Raw genomic sequence first — 20,031 nt, forward strand, 5'->3', positions numbered from 1 at the left:
TACAAATTTGTGTCACTGATTTAATTCTTTATTCATCAAATATTTAGCGCCGTTTCTCCTGCATTGTAGGATACTCAGGGATATTAGACACTGTGCTCCTGCAGTCTGTCTGTAATAGTTGTTCTGAGGCAGCAGGGGTCACTGCTCTCACAGGAAACTTTGCTGGTGATGCAACAGCTCATAGTGGGCTGTTGTGTAACTTCTTTTCTCAGTCAGCTGAGGGAGTTATATGATTCAATTGCACATACAAACACAACGTTTTCTGCCAAATTTGGTGCATATTTGGTCATTTCAGTTGTGGGATTTTTGTGTGTCTTTGTTAAGTGTGGTGATGTCCTGTACTTTTGAGAAATTTGAATGGAAGTGAATAATGAGTGAATTTCAAGACCTTCAGCTCTCTATTCACCACCCAAGGCGATGCTGGTTAAAATAATTTCCTTTATTAGATGAGAACATATTCAGAAAGATCTTTTCAGATTCTGTATAGCCAAGCTATATTCAATTCATGAAGTAATAATAGCTTTTTAGCAGAACTGCTGTTCATAATATTCAGTGAAGTAAGAAAATATGTCACTAATTGTCTTTTAAAGACTCTGACGATAGCAATTGCTTTTGGCTTTATTGACACTAGGATTAGGATATGAGGATTTCCATAATAATACCAAGAATTTTAATATGTGGTCAGTTCTATTGTTACAAAGGCAGAAACATATTCTTTTAAGTACATTTCTTCCCAGTGGTAGTCTTTACTTCAGTAAAAGTAATAATATAGTACAACAGTTCAACAACAGAAATACTCTGCAAGTAGACATCTCGTATTCGAATATTTACTCAAGTAAGAGCACAGAAGTATAATTATCAAAATATAGTACCAAAAATAAAAGCAGATTGCAACTTTGGTCTGAGTGCCCCACTTTGGGCAGCCCTGATCTAAATAAAGACCAACAGGCACTACAGAGGCCAGATGAGTCTGTTTTTTACTTTCAGTAACTGGATGGTTTGAGACAATTTGTTTTAGAAGTGTTTTTCATTTTCACTACATTTTTTTGAAGAAATTCTTTCTGCCTCTGCTGTTGTTTTCAAGATTCACTGCAGTCCTGGTGTTTTCCAAACCATTCCACATTTGTGAGAGCACCATACTGACCTAACTCTCATGCCCATGTCGCCATGCATCACCGCTGGAGTCTTCCTCCCTGCAGTGGAAGAATAAAGAAGAATTACTTAGTAAATAATAAGGCATGTATAGTAATACATACAATGTATAGGCAGATTTCTAGTTTACAAACATTACAGGGCTTTAGTAGCTGGTCAGAAGATTGTAGTCAACAGATGTAATCAATATACATTTAGCATAGTTTTGTAAATCCTTGTCAATCCTTTGGCATTTCAAAGTAGTTCAAAGTTTATTTTTATCAGCCGATACGGATTACTGATGGTCATCTGCTTCTCATGGCTTATATTGATAGGACAACCAATAATTTCAACAAATATAAATAAATAAATATAGGTACTGATAAATTATTGACTGATATTAGCGCACCCCACAATGCATGATTAACCTAATTGTGATAATGGTGTAATTCCATATCAATAAATGTAAATCAGCAGGTAGGAAGTCATGCTTTGTTGTCTTTAGTAAAAAATTCAAGCAAACAAAAAGCAATTAAAACAGGTTGTAAAATGTTATATTTATATTAATTTTAATCTTCTATTTTACTTTATAATTTTTAACATTTTTTTCTGTCCCTTTGTACGTGGAAGTTCTTCATAAGAGATAAAGGAGAAAAACTTCCCTGGCACAAAAAATCTAAAGGGTTAATCCTGGCTAACGTCCCCATGTGCCTCACATCATGTAGGCCAGCCTCCGCCACACCAGGGGGCGCTCCAGCGCAGACTCAGTCGCCGTTACCTTGCTTACGCTCCATCCCTAAACGGCTCCGCTAACTACTTCCGGGAGTTTTATTATCAATGATTTTGTCAGTTTTGTGAGATTAAAACACTACTCTGGTGTTTGTCTTTTGTTGTTGTCAAAAATGTCGTACAACTACGTGGTAACAGCGCAGAAACCAACGGCAGTGAACGCCTGCATCACAGGTAAACCTCCGCTCCGTGTTGTTTTGTGCAGTAATAAAACATTTGCCACCTGCGTGCTAGCTGAGCTCCCGCGCTGCAAGTAAAGTGCTGCAGACGGGCCTGCGGTAGCCGCTAGCTTTTGTTTTGCTAAGTCAAATGTTTACTTGCTAAACGAAGCACACTCTTCTGTATGCAAGTCATGGCACAAACGTCTCTTATCTGTTTATGTCGTGTCTGTTCTAACGCGCATAACCGTCGTTGGATTTTCTTTTGCATTTAACGTTAGCCGACGTCGTGCCTAGTTTGGTAACCACAGATTGAAATGCGTTTCGTCTTGCTAACAAACATGATCATATCACCACATAGTTACCGCAAACTGCATTAAACACACAGGCAGAGCATTTTTGGCAGTCTGTTTTCTCAAAGATCTTCATAGCAGATATCTGGTGTTGTCGTTTAATTTAATATGGGCCGCAAAATACAGGATACGTAAAGATAGTGAAACCAAGATTTAGGTGGTGTTATTCAGTCATCGCGCAGCCCGTGAACTATGTGATAATAAGTATTATTCCCCATTCACATTCAACGCGTTTTACCGCTGTTTTACATTAAGCTTAACATTTGACAAATACACATGAAATGATTGTTCTAACTTCGTTGCGTACCTCCCTTCTGCTTTTGGCAATATTTCCTCCAAAAGTAATAATATGATCATTAACTAAGAAAACATGACTTGCAGTCCCTATTTATTCCCGTATCTATATGAAAATGCTTCTCTGCTAGCTCTCATTCTAATTCACAACATACTGTGGTGATGTAGATTTAAATTTCAAATAGAGATGAACGGTTTTCATGACTGAATGTCTATAACTGGAGAGTCAGTAAATTTACACATTTTTAATATTAAGCAAATGCCTTTTCCTCACTTAATAAACACTTACATGATTAAGTAATCACTACAAATTTTCTGTTGACCAGTTACTTTATTAATCAACAAGTTGTTTCAGTAATAACCATCATATATGTTCAACCTAGGGCTGCCCAATAAATTTAAAGTATTAATAAAACTACAGTATGGCCAAGCGCAACATCCAGATTGCAGAAGCTGCAATATTCCCATAAAGGAAAAATGTGTGACAAAACAGCATCATAATGAAGTACAGTGGTGCTGCAGAAATGCCCTTGTACACAAATCTTGTTCTTCAGATGTAGGAAAACATCATGTCACATCATCATGCCTTTAAATATTTTTTTTCAATGAAAATGAAAATTGTGATGCAAAAAAGATCATGTCCACTAATCATGAATCATATCGCAATTGCAAAATTTGCTGAAGTTATGGCAACATGATATTTTTATCATATTCATGCAGCCCTTGTTTGACCAACAGTCAAAAAACACAGATTATTGAATGAAGAGGTTTTTTATCAACAAGCAAATCTTGGATGGTTTTACATAATAGAATATCCTTCTCATTGTGCTAGTAAAACAAGATTTTGTCTGCAACTTCCGTACGCAATGCCATGGAATCAATAAATAGGGTAAGAATAGATGAAATAAAATAGCAATGGAGTAGTGATGAAGTAGTGAGCAGTATAAATGGTGTCTGTCAATAGTCCAACAGCTCAGAAGTGCAAAGTAGCAAAAAAAAAAAAAGTACAGATATGTGAGGTTAGATGTATTTCCTTCATAAGAACACAATATTCCTAAATCATAATATTTCTTAGATCTGAGGTTATTAACTACAGCAGCTGTTTGTTCTGCAGATGCAGATATAATAAACATTTAAATGATTAAGTAGTCCATGCAGTTATTCTGTTTGCCAACTAATTGACTAATGAACTAGTTGTTTCAGTAATAACTGTGATGAAAGTTTCTAATTTCATGTGACTGTTAGAGCAGAATGAAATGAGTTTCCTTGGCAATAATAAATTGTTTCAGTTATTCATCAAAAAATAACCAACAAATGAAATAAATAAATTCTGCTAAGTTCTGTAGTGGACTTTTTTTGCTTCTCGTTTTTCACATCATTCCAATTCTAATTCTGAATAAGCCACCCTGGTCTAAATGTCTTTTAGAAACAGCAGTAATTATGCTCTAAATAAAGCAACACACTCAATAAAAACATTTGGTCAAGAATATTATTTATTTTAGTTTTTATGTCGTCCATATTTTTCTCCAGCCCCATTGCCGATATTTGTTCACCTTTCTTAATCATCATTTATTTGCTACTGTCACCTAAACGACTATGTCATTAATACATTAATGTTGGTGTGTTTGCAGGTCATTTCACCTCTGCAGAGGACCTCAATCTGCTCATAGCTAAAAACACACGGTTGGAGATCTATGTGGTCACAGCAGAAGGGCTGCGGCCCGTCAAAGAAGTGGGCATGTATGGAAAGATTGCTGTCATGGAGCTCTTCAGGCCAAAGGTACGTGTTGTTGGCTGTTTGAACAACTGGTCAACTTGTCAGTCTCACTAAATAATTATATCAAAACCAGAATCGAAACCAGACTCAGCTTTTTTTCCAAACGTGTACACCTACAGTGCCAGTCGAAAGTTTGGACACACTTTTTTTTCTTTATTATTTATAAGAAATGGTTCAGATTATACCAACAGTGTGTAGAGCTGTCATCAAAGCAAAAGGTGGCTTCTTTGAAGAATCTTAAATATCAAAGACCAAAAGAATTCTGCACACTTGTAGGTCAACAGGTGTGTAAGAGTAGACCATAGATTGACAATAAAAAGAAAAAAGGCTCTTGCACACTGCCTTTTGCACGTCCAATCAAAGATTTAAGAACAGTGTTATTAAATCTTTGATTGCAAATGCAGAGGACATTGCCCTTTTTGCTTTTTAAGAATCTAATTTGTGAAACATATTTTGCCTTTTCACATTTTTGGCTTACTACATGACTCCGTAGAATTCCATATTTCATAGTTTTGATGTCCTCCGTATGAATTTACAATTTAGAAAAATATGATGACACGACATCCATGAGTTATGAAAACAAAGTGAAACAAGGCCTTGTCAGACCACAGCACACTTTTTCACTTTCTCTCAGTCCATCTCAGATGAACTCGGGCCTGAGAGAAGTCAGCAGCATTTCTGGATGTTGTTGATATATGTCTTTTTCTTTGCACGGTAGAGTCTTAATGTGATTTGTAGATGCAGTTACAGGCTGTGTTTACTGTTAATGGTTTTCCAAAATGTTCCCAACCCCATGTAGTATCATTTATACAATTATGTGGGTTTTTGATGCCCTTTTTAAATGCAGTGTAGCCAGAGGAGTCACAGGTCACAGGCATTCAGTGTTACATGAAGAGATTTCTCTGGATTATCTGAATCTTTTAGTGACATTATGGATTGTAGATAGTTTTGTGTTGAGAAACGTCGTTCTTAAAGTTTCGGACTATTTGCCAACACAGTTTTTCATAAGGTGGTGAACCTCACCCCATCCATGCTTGTGAATGACCCTTATGAGGATACCCCTTTGAGCGTTTCACAGCTTTCCCTGTCTTTTGTTGCTCCTGTCCCAACTTTTTGGAAACATGTTGCAGGCATTAACTCAAAATGAGTACATATGTGCAAAAAACAAGGAAGCTGAACATTAAAAATCCTGTTGTTTGTGCTGTATTCAGTTGAATACAATGAATAGATAACAGTATACTGTATAATGTCTGTATTCAGGTCAAGAGTGCAATAGTGTGAGGAAACAGAGTGCAAAGAGTGCTAGAATAAGTATTTATTGCTAAATAAATTACTTTATCTACATGATGTTTTTATGTATTTGTAGTTACACCTTCTGCTAATTTTTATAGTTATTTCTGTAATAAACCTTGTTATTTGAAATGGAATGTACATCAATTTCTTTCCAAGTGTAAAAAAAATAGACTAAAATATATTTTTGGTCTTTTGTAGCTAGTTGATGTTTGTTTTTTCCAACATGTAACATTTTTGTCTGAAAACTAAAGTTTTTGATTAGAATGTTTCTTCGTCATTAAAAAGGAAAAAAACAAACATCCCAGATGTTAGTGGTTATTATAAATCTTAAGGGGAAAGAAAAAGAATAAGTTGAAGAGTCTCAATAAAGTAGAACAGTGGCTGTTGACTTTATAATAGATTCATAGACTAGTCAAGTCTGTCCCTACTAATTAGGCTGGTGGTGGCAAATCAGATGGCTCATCAGCAGCAGTGCCACAGCCTGTTGTGTTGAGCCGGTTTCATTAAAATGGAAGCAGGCCCCTGCATGTTTGGTCTTTGATGACTTTGGTGTCTTTTTTTTTTCTGTTTGTTCAGGGTGAGAGCAAAGACCTGCTGTTCATTCTCACATCCAAGTACAATGCCTGCATCCTAGAATACAAACAGAATGGGGAGAGCATTGATATCATCACCCGTGCCCATGGCAACGTCCAGGTGGGTGAGACAGTACAAAAATTATTCTTGAAATTCACTGTGTTGTTATGTCTACTCAATAAATATGTATTTCAGGTGATTCAGTGTTTTGTGTTTGTTCATATGAAGAACACTATGTACTTTGACCTCTCAGTAATCTTTATTAAATGCACTAGTTCACTCTCGATAGAAGTTTTAACAGTCCTATTATGAATAATGTTAATAAAATGTGCTCTGATTTCAATTGGCAACCATTTTAGTGTGGTTATTTTCTTTGAGAGGGTTCATATCAGCAAGGTTGTGCAATTCTTCAGTGTTAAGTATAAAAGCTCATCAAGGTTACTGTCTATACTGAATTCAACAGCAGTCTGACAACACATTAAACCTGAATTTCATCCAGAGTACACTGCTGGCCTTCAACTTTCTAAACCAAATACTTTTTTTTTTGCAGGATCGTATTGGGCGCCCTTCAGAGACTGGTATTATCGGAATTGTAGACCCAGAATGCCGTATGATTGGCCTGCGGCTGTATGACGGTTTGTTCAAGGTGATCCCATTGGACCGGGACAACCGGGAGCTCAAGGCCTTCAACATCAGACTGGAGGAACTGCAGGTCATCGATGTTCACTTCCTGTATGGCTGCCAGGCCCCGACCGTCTGCTTCATCTACCAGGTACTGTAAGAGTTACCTTGTGAGGCAGCTTGATTTGCAAGTTCATGACATCATGCAAGAATCCATCTTGCCAGGCTTCAAGTTGTGTCCGCACCGAAAGAGGTGCAGCCAGTCAGTGTCCTAGGAGGGACTACTGGCAGCTGCAGGCGTGGTTTTAGGTGTGATGACAGAGGCTAGCATTGGTACTGCCATAGCATCAGTTATATTAGACTTTGAGAGTATTGAAAGAAGAGTAAAGAATGGTACTGAAGGCTTTTCTTGATGCTTCAGCTCAGATCTCATTGGTTGAAGTCAGCCTGTGTTAGACGTGATAGACAGATGGTTCATCCAGTCACCGGCAAAGTGTTTTTTGAAAGTGCGTGCCCTTTTCCAGACAGTTTCTAAGGATGACTTCCCAGATGGATCTGTGTAACAAACCATCTAGTGTGTCTGGTTACTGTAAGACAGTAGGCCAAAATCTTAAGGCACACCTGTATTCATATAATCTTGCAAAATAGCCTCAATAACCAACCTAAAGGAGGGTAAGAATAGCCTTCTAACCAGGCAGGGTTCCTGAAAATGTGGGTGGGGATAAAAAATAAGACATCAATCAGTCATGTCCTTTGATGTGTCATACTAATAATTCCTGCTGTCCAGCAGCTTCAGTAACAGTAAAACCTGGGGTTCACTTGATTGAAGGGATTTTTAGGGTATTGGAAAATGAATACATACAAATTTGGTGGACGGTATAATATGTTCTAATAATACAAGTACAGTAAGAAATCCAAATATACAATGAGTACTGTTACCATCTGTATTCCAAGTTATACCATGATATAAATATTAGCTCACGCTGCCCAGCCATAAAAGAACTGATATTCTAATTAAAAATCCATTCATAACTTTAGTATTTATTTATTGTGTGCGTTTTTTTAATTATTATCTCAACTCTGTATTGTATTGTTGTGTGACAGCAGATAAAAAGCAGTTTTACAGTGAAGTTTAAGGGGCCCCTTGGGATTTTTTTTCTTGTAAATGATCAGCTGTACTCACCAAAATGCATTGTGTGTATCCTTGGCCTCATTTACACTGCATGGTTTGTCTCTACTTGACTCAACTTGCTTGGAGCTGCTCTTTTTTTTTTTTTAATTTTCCTTTGGCAAAAGTTGTGGATAGTATGTGGTACCTGGTGCTTTTTTTTGGCGTCACCTCGGTTGAGATTCCAAGCGAGCTGGGCGGATACGAAAAGGTTGATAGAGAGAATCATCACCAGTACAACATGGAGCAACCGGAGTTGTCTCGTCGTCTGAGGTAGAATTTCCCAAACCCAAATAGCCACATACCGAGAATCAAGAATCCATAATCCGTAAAAATCCTGCCTAAATTAAGTGGGAATTATCTGCAGTGGAAAGTGAAAAGGAAGGTGCCAAAAATGAGTTGAGTCCAGCTGAGCCTTACCATGCAGTAGAAACAAATGTCTTGGGGTCAAAGAAACATATTGTGTGCGGTGCTGGGGCAGTTTGTCATTGATGTAATTCATGTCATCGAAAATACGTCAATTTGCATATCGTGCAATGACACGTTGTTATGAACTGCTGCGCCCAGTCAGAGCATGGTTTCATAACACGATATAGATTATCAACAAGTGAAATGTGTTTCTGTTAGTACGTCACTTTAATTAGATCTTCTAGAAGTTTCTTCATCACCCCCGTGTTAAAAGTGATGTCTGCACCGCTGCTGTTAACTTTACACCATACGTCATCTAATGGTGTTAGTCGGCTGTTTTTGTACTTTCTGTTCACTTTATCAGCTGCATATGAGTCAGAAATGGCTAAAAATAAGGTTACAGACTGTCTGCATTTCAGTCACAAGAAAAACAACAAAAAGTATTTTCTTTGCTCCACACTGATGCAAAAATACACTGCCAGTGATCATCTTACCTGCATATGACTCTAGTGATAAAATAACTGCATGTAATGATCAGTCTAAGTTTTAAAACAAAATACTGATTTTTCAGGTCAGTAAAGAGTTTCCAGTGATTAGTTATTAAATTAATATGCATCATACCTCCTTTTGAATTTGAGATCCAACATTTTCTGATCAGGCATCTGACATGGAGTCTATTAAATAAGGTGGAAATTAGACTATTTTTGAAATATGCCACTATTATTTATGTGTCTGTTTTTCATGCTTATGATTGAATAAAATATTGAAATATTAATAAGACAAGTTTTTGGTATGAATTTTGGCTAAATTAATGTTTATATTTTTGAATGATACAAAAATAATTGTTAGATGAATTGAAAAAATAATTGATAGATTAATAGTTTAAAAAATAATTGTTAGGTGTAACTCTAGTCGAGTGCATTTCCTTCCTAAATACTTTAAATCCAGCGTTCTTTACATCCATGCTCACTAGATTGCAGTCCTCTTCTTACCTGCTAGAGCCCTCCATGGACCTGTTTTCTTAATCCCACTCCAGTCTGCTCCTGCTGGATTTCTTGACCATTACCGTCTGCTCCTGCAATGTGTGTGTTCCAGACCACCTACTCCTTAAAATTAAAGTGTTTGCTCCTGTGAGATCTGCACTGGGTCCCAGTCCCAATGCAGTCCACTGGCATGTGCCTGTTGGTAATAACACAGAGAAATTAGGTTCTCCTCTGCATTTAAAGACCTTCATCTGATTTTTGTAGTTAATTTGGCAAAATGATGGTTCTGTTTGGTCATTTTGAGACCCTGTACTTTGCATGTGTGTCCATGACAACACCAATGAACGTGCTCAGGTTCAGTGTAGTTCACAGTCATGTAAGAGGACTTGAGTAATGTCTGATCTGTTCATGCGGTGTTTATTTTTAATAAACCAATAAAAATGTCAAGACAGTCATCATTGACTCGCAGATAAAGGAGCAGCTGATTTCTAAAATTTTCATCCCACCCGAAGCAAAGTTTAAAGTGCCCATTCCTCCAAGATTTGCATCGAGTCCCACAGATGTCAGTGCATTTTAGTCCTCTGTTCCCTGCTTTTGTTGGGCATTGCAGCATATCTTGGCCTGTGACTGCCACTCGGTGACAAGTGTAATAGCGTACCACCACTGGTAGCACTGTGTAGCGCATCATCTGCGTGCATGTGCATGTTTGTCCTCATAAGCGTGCACGTGACGGGGACTCTCTCGTGCAAGAATGCCTTTATAGCTACTGGAGGTCTAAAATTTCACAGGGAACATTTTAATTTTGTTCAAACTTCTTAACCCAATGTCGTATTTTCTCATTCCAGACATTTCTTTGAAAAATGTAACGTGCTATCCTCTTGTTGATTGTAGGATCCTCAGGGACGTCATGTGAAGACCTACGAGGTTTCTCTGAGGGAGAAGGAGTTCAACAAGGGCCCCTGGAAACAGGAGAACGTGGAGGCTGAAGCGTCCATGGTCATCCCAGGTAATCAGAGCTTATACTGTATACATGACTGAAATGATAAATAAATCAATTAATTAGAACAGAAAATGAAGCACTGCAAATACTTTTTCCATCAGATTGTTTTTCTTGATGTAAAATATCTGAATAAAGCCCTGATATTTAGTTTTAATAGGATTAGATAAGATAAGATGATATGAGTTATTAATTGGTAGAGACAACAGTGCGTGGACGTGCAATCAGGCTCTATATCTTGTGGTTGGATCATTTCAGCAGCTTGTCGGACAGAAATGAACAGTGGCAAATTAAAAGACATTTCAAGCCACAGCATAGCAGTTGTCCACAATAGAAAACATATAATGCATATTGAGAAGTCTGTAGTACAACATGAATGGAAGAAATTAAAAATACAATCAAGACAAAGATAATTGATATTTTAGTTGCAGTTCTACTTGCTCTACTATTTAGAACATACAGATTGTTTCTGTCCAACATTGTACAGGTTTAGCACTGACTCTCTTGCCTATGTGCTTGTATTTCAGTGCCAGAGCCATTCGGTGGCGCTATAATCATAGGACAAGAGTCCATCACCTACCACAATGGAGACAAATACTTGGCCATTGCACCGCCTACTATCAAGGTAAAGACAAATGATAGCCATTGATAGTGCTCTGTTTTTGTTTTTTTGTCTCATTGAAAAGTAAAGTATTTAGATCATTATTCAGCAGTCCAAAGGAAGAACACTGTAATAGTTAAGTTTCAGTTTATTATATACTGTAGAATTTTAGAACACACCCGGAATAATGTTATTTTCTAAGTGTATATTATTGTTATGTGAACATTTTTTTTTCCTTTTTATAATTGGGAGATAAAGCAAATGACATCTCATGTGAAGCTACCAGCTCTGCAGGGAAAGCTGCAGAGAGAGAGGAGTATATGAGCTTCATTTAAAACAAAACCTTGTGTTGCATTTAATTACATCATAGCAAATATAAATATTTCTGTACCAAGTACAACCAAAATATAGATAAAAAAGTAATATAAAATCCTTGGAAGATTTGATGCAATGCAGCATCACAGGTGTCTGTTTTCATCTAAGTGGTCAGATTTCAGCCTAAAAGTAATTAGGATCAGATTGTTAGCACATTAATAAAGCTAAGTTCAGTTCAGTTCAGAGGGTAGGAGATGCTTCAGTACAATTATGTCAGGTTAAAAGGAGGTGAGAAATTAAGTCCCTGATGCATTGCTCTTTGATATAATGAAGTATAATAAAAATGGTGTTAGTAAAACTGTCACCACCATCTTTATTATATGAGCATGTTAATATTTTTCTACTTTTAGCAGACCCTAAGGTGTGTACACGTTTGTGATGAATCTTTTGATAGATGTTGGAGCTGCATTTAAAGGCAGGTTAATAACTGCTGTGATGATGACTTAAGCTCCCCCTACACCACTGCTTTTAGTTTTATCTCATCAAGATTAAGTTGCAGCCTGTACTGCTCTGCTCATATTTAACAAAGCTCGGGGCCCAAAGGAGCTCCTCAACAGCATCCTGCTTCTATAATTAGAGGATGTTCTCTCGCTGTCTTGCTGTGCTTTGGTACCGTTGTCTCATACATTTTGGAAAGGACACTTCAGATTTTGTAACTTTAATTTAGTTACACAGCTTTCTGTTGTCTTCATTATGAGGAAATAATGTCTTTGCTTGAGTTACTTGCTATGTTGATAATAACTAACTTTTTAGGCAGATACAGAGGTGAATTATTTGTGCTTTGTTCATTCAACAAAGGCTCTTCCTGAACTTGAACTTTTTGGAATGGAATTTTGAATTTTTTATGCTGGAATAATTACATTTCCTACTGTTAAACTTACAATCCTTAAATGCGACTCCCACTGCGTTTTCCAGCTTTTCAAATGGAAGCACCCAGTGAGTCTTTAGTAAAAAAACAGTGACATAGGTTATAGCACAGATGCCCTCCCCTCTCTCAACCTAGGGGGGTTTATTTGTAGCAGTGTCATCATGAAAGAATCTACATCAGGTCATGTGGTTAAACTTTTTTTTAGAAGGGGTTGGAAAAATACGATTTGATGCTAAAGTTTTGTACTGGAGTGCATATGGAGCACTACAGGGAAGCTGTGCCAGTATTTCATAATTCGTAATTGTCTGGCAGATGAAAATAAAAACAGCCAGAATGTGCAGTGAGAAATATCCCATGCAGACCATATAAATATAAAAAATAAAATAGTATATTTAAAAGAAAACTGAATGTTTTTATTTAATATCGATGTTTGCTGCACGCTGCACATAGGGCTGAATTAAACTGTGACTTGCAAGAATTAATTGGCTCGTCTGGTCGAGTGGCACTATATACAGCCTTGAGAGGAGCGCTGCAGGATTTAATTCTGGTATGTTAAATTAGCAGTTACAACTTTTGTTTTGCTATATATGTTCAAATCCCCTGGGTGTCTGGATGAGGAAAAAGGACAAAGAGAGGATTACTTGGGTGTAGAGCTTTGGGGCGCACAAGAAAGACTCTGCTTTTTCTCCAAGTGAGGAAATAAAAGCAGTTCACAGTTTGCATGATCTGTTGAAGTGAAGTGCTTGAAGATCGATTCATCACTAAAGTGTATGGTTCCGGTCACACAGCACCATTTCTGCAGTGAGAAATGTCTCTTTCCAGCTGACAAGAGAAACGTGACGCAGTCTCGTAGTCGCAGCAGAAAGAAAGACAGAGAGCGAGCGAGTGAGAGTGCTCATGTGGACTCATCATGATGAAACTATTCATAAAGTCAGTCTAATATTTTACCGTGTGATCAATTATAGGTGACTAATGTATGTAAACTTGGCACTCTAGTGGTTAAATGACATGAAACAAGGCACAATTTAAGCGTGGTATGGATACGTCACACATATGTCCAGTAGTTGTTCTATATAGCCTGAAGTCTGGAATATTAAAAACTATATTGGCAAAAAATAAGTCCAGACTAAACTCTGGCAAGATCTAAAAACCTTAAAAAAACAAAGAATAACCGACCCCCCTCTTAAACTTTCAGTCCTGGTTGATTTGGTGAAATGTGGTAAGAGTAGAAGAAGGCAGCTGGTGCAGCCAAACTAACTACTGTTATTTTTAATAATGAAGTCAGACAGTAATTGGTAGTAATTTATCTGATTTTATGCTGCACACTAGAACCCATAAAGCTAAAAAGTAAAAACAATATGCCTTATGTTCTCTAACAGAAAAAAGAAAAAGATTCGGGACAACATATATGACAATAACAATATAGTTGTGATAGGCCAACACTAGCCAGACAATATCAGTTGGCTTTTATATATCGATCCAGCTCAACTACACTTCGTCGAACAGCAGGGCTCAGTTAGTTACCTCACTGAGAAGTAGACAGAGTTTTGATGAGCAGTGGTAGTCAGTTCTAATCTCGCTGACAAGCACATTGCATTTCCTGTAACTAACTCATAATAAAATTCACCTCATGTTTCTCCACTTAAATGCTTTTAAAACGAAGCTGCTGCAGGAGGAAGTGCAACATAAGTATAAAATCAGATGCTCCCAAGCGGGGTGCAAATTAACCTTTTTGTCCACCAGCCAAATGGAATAGATTACCTTTTGTTTTTTGGCTGGTGAGTGAAGCAAATCTTCCAGCCACTTGCATATTCTACCAGCATGTGGCTGGTGCTAATTTTGTGTCCCGCTTCCATTCTGGCTGTTGTCTCATTGTTGCCTAATCATCATTGATGCTGCAGCTCGTAGCAGCTGATCGGTTCCGTCTTTAAAAACCTTAAAGAGCCTGCACGTGCACGCTTACCCAACTCACAATTGTCTTGCAAGCTGTCACGTCTTTGTTACGACTCGGCTTCCACTGTAGTGTTGCCCGGCATCGCCCAGCAGATGTTTGAGGGAAGAAGTTGTGGAGCATCTGTTGTCACTGTGTGACTAATGAAGTCTCACTCTAAATGAAGTTTTATTTTTTGTCTTTTTTTTCCACACCTAATGCAACATTAACATTCAGCTGAAACACATACTCCTTTCAGCAGTGTCAAGAAAACACAGACGCATATCCTTTGATGTATAACAACGTTTTTGGCAGCTAATTAATAAATTGTCACTCTTGAGCACAGAAGTGAAAAACTTATGTGAAACTCCAAAGGCTCTGCCATGTGGAGGTCTGCTGAATGTGTCTGAGCTTATATAATACTTGTTTGTAGACTGGTCTATGGTGAGCCAGCACACTGGTTTCGCTTGTAGAATCTAACAACCTAATTACCTGCCTTTCAGTCGAAGGGGATGCTAGAGGGTTTGTGGAAAATAAACGTGTTTCCATGGTTTGACAGGAGATGTAAGCAACACCACAGGCAGGAGGATTGTGAAAATAAGTTTTGTAAAGGCTCGATCAAGTGAGAAATTGACTCGGCTTGTACAGTAGACAACGACAATAACAATACCTTCTGTTGAAGGGAAAGTGGAGCAAGCTCAGTCACGCTACGTGATTTTAATGCCAATTCCAATCATGGCTACTATTCTCTCCAGCTTATCTTGTAGCTATAATGAAGACAGGCAACTGCAGTTTAAAGCTCCTAAGATGTTTTTTTTTTTACAAACGTGTTTTGGTGTCGCCCAGTCTGGTTAGACTCATGTTGTGTGAGGCGGCCGGAGTCTAACCAGGGCTGAACGCTCACAGTGACTCTGACAATATCTAAAAGGAGTTTTGTTCAAGTGGAAAGTGAAAGAAGACGTGTTATATGTTATTATAGTTCTTTAACCTCCCTTCCTTCACTCTGTGGCTTTGCAGTTTTATTTTTGGATGATTAGGCATGGTTGTCGAGAACCGGTGCTAATACAAACCATACTGCTATCCAGGGCTGCAACTAACTATTATCTTCATTGTTGATTAATCTGTCGATTTATTTTCTTGATTAATCGGTTCGTTGTTTAGTCAGAAAAAGCCAGAAAATGGTGAAAAATGCTGATCAGTGTTTCCCAAAGCCCAAGATGACGTTTTCAAATGTCTTGTTTTTTTCCACAAACCAAATACATTTAGTTTACTGTCACAAAAAGAAACTGGAAAATATTCAAATTAAAGAAACAGAAAGAAGAGAATTTTCTTTTTCTTCGTACAAAATATGATTAATTGATTATCAAATAGTTGGACTAATAATCAGTTCATAATCGATTCATTATTGCAGCTGTATTGCTATCAATATCTATTTGGGTTACATAAACAGTTGACAAGGCAAAATGTTCAAAAGTGTGGGCTCACATCATCTTTTCATGTCATTTCTTCAGTTTTTGCACCAAATTATAATGACTAATATCAATAAGATTGTTGATAAATATCCTAAGAGAGCACATTTTAAATAATATTGTGTAATATGCCAACATGCATTGATCAGACCACAGACGTCTGAAATTAAAAGCCTGTAATTATAAGCAGAACTCATGAATCTCAGCCAGTTTGATTTAGATTTTTATCAGCCAGTATCAGCTGATCACAGACGTATCTGTGTGTATGTCTGCTGATAAGTCAGTACAGAAATATCAAAGATGTGTTTCAGAGGTGAAGATAATGGTGCAAAGCGCTGCTGGGTCTTTTTAGTGATCACATACAGGTGCTCTTTGGATAAGGCAGAGCTGCAACAGTTACTCGATTAACTGATTAGTTGATAGAAAAATAATTAGTTGCCAAGTATTTTGATGATCAAATAATTGTTTCAGTCATCTTAAAGCAACGATGTCAAATATTTGCTTGTTGCAGCTGCTTAAATGTGACGATTTGCTCATTTTTTGAAATTATTTATTGTAGTAAATGAAGTCTCTGAAAAGTCTTTATTGTAATGGGTAAATGATTTAAAATACCAAAATGTTTTGACCAGGGCTTTGAACAGACAAAAACAGATGTAACAACATGTAGTTAGTAGCAGCAGCCAATGGAAAGAAATCACATTACCTAGACAATAACATAACAAGTTGAACAACTGAAAAACAAAATAACATGAGATAAATGTTTTTTATACATTAGAAATGGAGGCTGAATGCCCATATATAAATTTAAACAGGCTGTGAGGCAAAAAAAACAGGGAAGCCTCTACAGAGGAAAATAACAAATCATTACAGAAAAAAATCTTTACAGAAAACATGTGAAGTTATACCTCAGAGAGACCTTCAACACATCCAGTCGATGGATCCAAAAAGTTTCCCTTTGGTTAAATTTCTGTATTCTGTCTCCCACCTGACTAAAGGTTTAATGTGTTCAATGTCTTTTATGCTCAATAAGGCAATAAGGAAGCAGTAGCATAGGAGGGGGGTCATTAGAAATTGATCAGACTGCTGTAGACCAGAGACAAATCTAAGAAATACTTTGGAGTCCATGTCTTTTTAAATATCATATATTCAGGGTCAAACTTTACTTTTTTTTACAACTCATCTTTGCCACTCAATTACTGTACAATATAGCAGTGTAAGAAAATATTGATACACTTGAATATTGTTTTTTGTGATACTGCATCAATACTCAAGCACCGTATCATGAAAGGTTCATGGCAGTGGTTCATTTTGTGGTACCCAATGTAGCTGGAGTCTGGACTGTTTCATGCTTTAAAAGTAATCAATAACATTTTAAAATCAGCTCTAAATCTAACTGGTAGCCAGTGCAGATGTGTACTGATGGGTAATGTGGTTTATATGTTTTGTGCTGCTTAAAATTCCAGCCACAGCATAATCACTTTGAGTATATAAATGTAAAGAAATGTATAATTTACCACAGTTTTAAGATGCTGCAAAGCTTAAAAATGCATCTCAAAGATTCCTGAAAAGTGCTTTGTAACTTTGGAAAAGGTGTAGGGTCCCTGAATTTTTCATTGCAGTATGTCTAATTTGTTATGATGGCCTTGCGGGCTACATGGACCCTCTCAGAGGCCAGAATCCAGCCCCTGGGCCGTGTTTGGCCAACGTCTGCACTAAAGTGTCTAGCCTTGGCATAATTGCAATTCCTGATTCTAATGGCATATTTATGCCCGCCGAGGAGATCCCTCAGGCGTCTTTTAATACAGTCTATGTAGAAAAAGCCCCCCACGCATGGACAGGACAAATGTTATATGACGTGTGGCGTTACAGTTCAATATAAAATCACCTTATTCATAAGTTTTGATCATATTAACATCACTAAAGTATTGAGTTTGCACAACATTATCACAGTTAGGGCAATGCATAAATTAAAAGTGCCAGGTGATTTGGTCAGCGAAGTACCTTTATTTGTAAGGTGTAAGGTGGGAAAAGCTGGAAAAAATTTGAAAAGTGCTTGAAATTATGTTAACTGCAGTATTTCTGAGTTCTTATGATGGCCTTGCGGGCTACATGGAACCTTTCAGTGGGCCAGATCCAGTCCTGGGCTGTATTTTTCATATATCTGCAGTAAAGTGTCATCGGGTAATTGAGATTGCTAATTCTAACGGCAAATTTATGCCCAGTGAGGCGATCCCTCAGGCATCCTGTTTTTTTACAGCCTGTGTAGAAAAAGCCTTCTACACATGGACAACACAAACGGTGTATGACAAACGTGCTTTTACAGTCAAAGAAATCACCTTCTGTTTGTATTAACATAAGCAAAATATTTAGTTTGCACAACATTATCACAGTTTGGGCAAGGCATATATTTAAAATTGCCAGATGGTTTGGTAAGCCAAGCACCTTTTTTTTATCTGCTGGAAGGTATGAGTAAATGAGCCTGTTGAAGTATTGTACAAAATAATTAAATATAAATTTATTTTATTTTATTTATTTGTTTTGAACATTAAAATATACATATTTAGAAAAAACAGAAACAAACAATAAATAATGAACAGACTTTCAGTGAGAAACAAATTGGCATTTCATGCCCGAAAGGGAATAGGAAGAACCAAAATGCTGTAGTCATACTCACATTTTATACTAATCCATCAATAATCAATCAGTTATCTCCTCCCCAGTGACTATCCCCAGAATTACACCACTGTTTGTTTTCTTCATACATTATCAACAATGCTTGATAATAATGAATGTAAGAAGAGAAAACCAACAGCATAACCCTTCACATGCTTTCTGTTCCTCTTCGTCAGTTCTGTACCTTACAAAATAATTTATTTGTGCATATTTTTAAACTATCTGATATTTTTACTTTTTTTGAATTATTCCCCAAATGAGTTCCACAAAATCACCCCACATTAATATATGCACATACATATTATAACTCTGTTGCTCAAAATAATCCACAGACCTTGTTGTGTGCTGTTTCATAAAGAAACTTTTTCTGCAGAAGAATCTACCAGAACTACTGTAGAACCTACAGCAACTACGTTCCTTCTAATACATAGAAAGAAGTTCCTACATGAAACTGCTCACAGCAAGGTCTGTGGATTATCTTGAGTAACTGGGTCGTGATTTATGGAAGGAGACACAGGTTGTGAAGTTTTCAAATGTATTTTTTGGTGCTTTCAGCAACAAACGCCAAGTGCCATTTAGTTCCATTATATTTGAGACAAGGCAGAAATCTCTACAGGCAGTATCTCTTAAACTTTGCAACTCTTACCAAAAAAAATCTAGATGGATAAACAACACTAGAGGCCAGGGGGGAAAACATGTATTTTTTATTCTGGGGTGAATTATCCCTTTAAGATATAGCTCCCCTCTCTGTCCAAAAACATGTTTGTATGTCGCCAGGAAGTAAATTATTCCTTGCTATTTACAAAATACCCCTGTGTGTCATATTACATCTGTAATTGACTTTCAGATTGTAGTATCTCAGACATGGAGTTAAAAAGTGTAGAGGCAGCGTAGTCGAGAATCCCTCTCTCTTTGTACATGAACCTTTGTCTTCCTGCAGTTGTAGCGTACACAGGCTCCTGACGGGACGGCAGGCAGACTTGTTTAATCTGCGCTTTTCTTGTCTGGCAAAATTTGAAGGGCCTGTAGCTCTGTGAGTCAGATTAAAGCTGTACGTGGGGGAAACTCCTCAGAGTATGTTTTCATAATGAGAGCGAACAAAACAAACAGTGAGAAGACAAGTCTCTGGCTGTACTTTGACATGCTCGTATATAAATACATAGATAATGCATGAGGTGAGAGTGAAGACTTCTTTTGCACAGTACTGCTATAATTCAAGGACGCTTTACGTCCACTGTGGGCGTCACTTTAATGATTTGTTTGCGCTCCGCTCTCATTTGCAGCAAAGCACCATCGTCTGTCACAACCGGGTTGACCCCAATGGCTCGCGCTACCTGCTCGGGGACATGGAGGGACGTCTGTTCATGCTGCTGTTGGAGAAGGAGGAACTAATGGACGGCACGGTGGCACTCAAAGACCTGCATGTGGAGCTGCTCGGAGAGGTTTATCTTGTTTTCTTACGTCTCTCTATATCTGTCTGTCTTCACTGTGTTTATCCATCTGCCTCTCCTCTGGCTGCATTCATCCCATCTGTTTTCCCCTACCTGGCTCGGCCACAGTTTCTCTTGCT

The 20,031-nt window shown here is 37.5% G+C and overlaps 1 protein-coding gene across 1 annotated transcript in view; it reads left to right on the plus strand.

Moving 5' to 3' along the window:
• Window positions 1–1,937: 1,937 nt before the first annotated feature.
• The window catches only part of ddb1 (damage-specific DNA binding protein 1), a 76,745-nt gene continuing 58,651 nt past the window's right edge, over window positions 1,938–20,031 (plus strand). The window contains exons 1-7 of the mRNA XM_084737538.1: window positions 1,938–2,094; window positions 4,357–4,505; window positions 6,372–6,488; window positions 6,919–7,140; window positions 10,440–10,554; window positions 11,073–11,170; window positions 19,745–19,903. Coding sequence (XP_084593664.1) covers window positions 2,034–2,094; window positions 4,357–4,505; window positions 6,372–6,488; window positions 6,919–7,140; window positions 10,440–10,554; window positions 11,073–11,170; window positions 19,745–19,903 — 921 coding nt within the window. The 5' untranslated portion in view covers window positions 1,938–2,033. The remainder of the gene's footprint in view (window positions 2,095–4,356; window positions 4,506–6,371; window positions 6,489–6,918; window positions 7,141–10,439; window positions 10,555–11,072; window positions 11,171–19,744; window positions 19,904–20,031) is intronic.

Source organism: Lutjanus erythropterus, chromosome 1, assembly GCF_056507025.1.
Source record: "Lutjanus erythropterus isolate fLutEry1 chromosome 1, fLutEry1.hap2, whole genome shotgun sequence".
NCBI classification, from domain to species: domain Eukaryota; kingdom Metazoa; phylum Chordata; class Actinopteri; order Lutjaniformes; family Lutjanidae; genus Lutjanus; species Lutjanus erythropterus.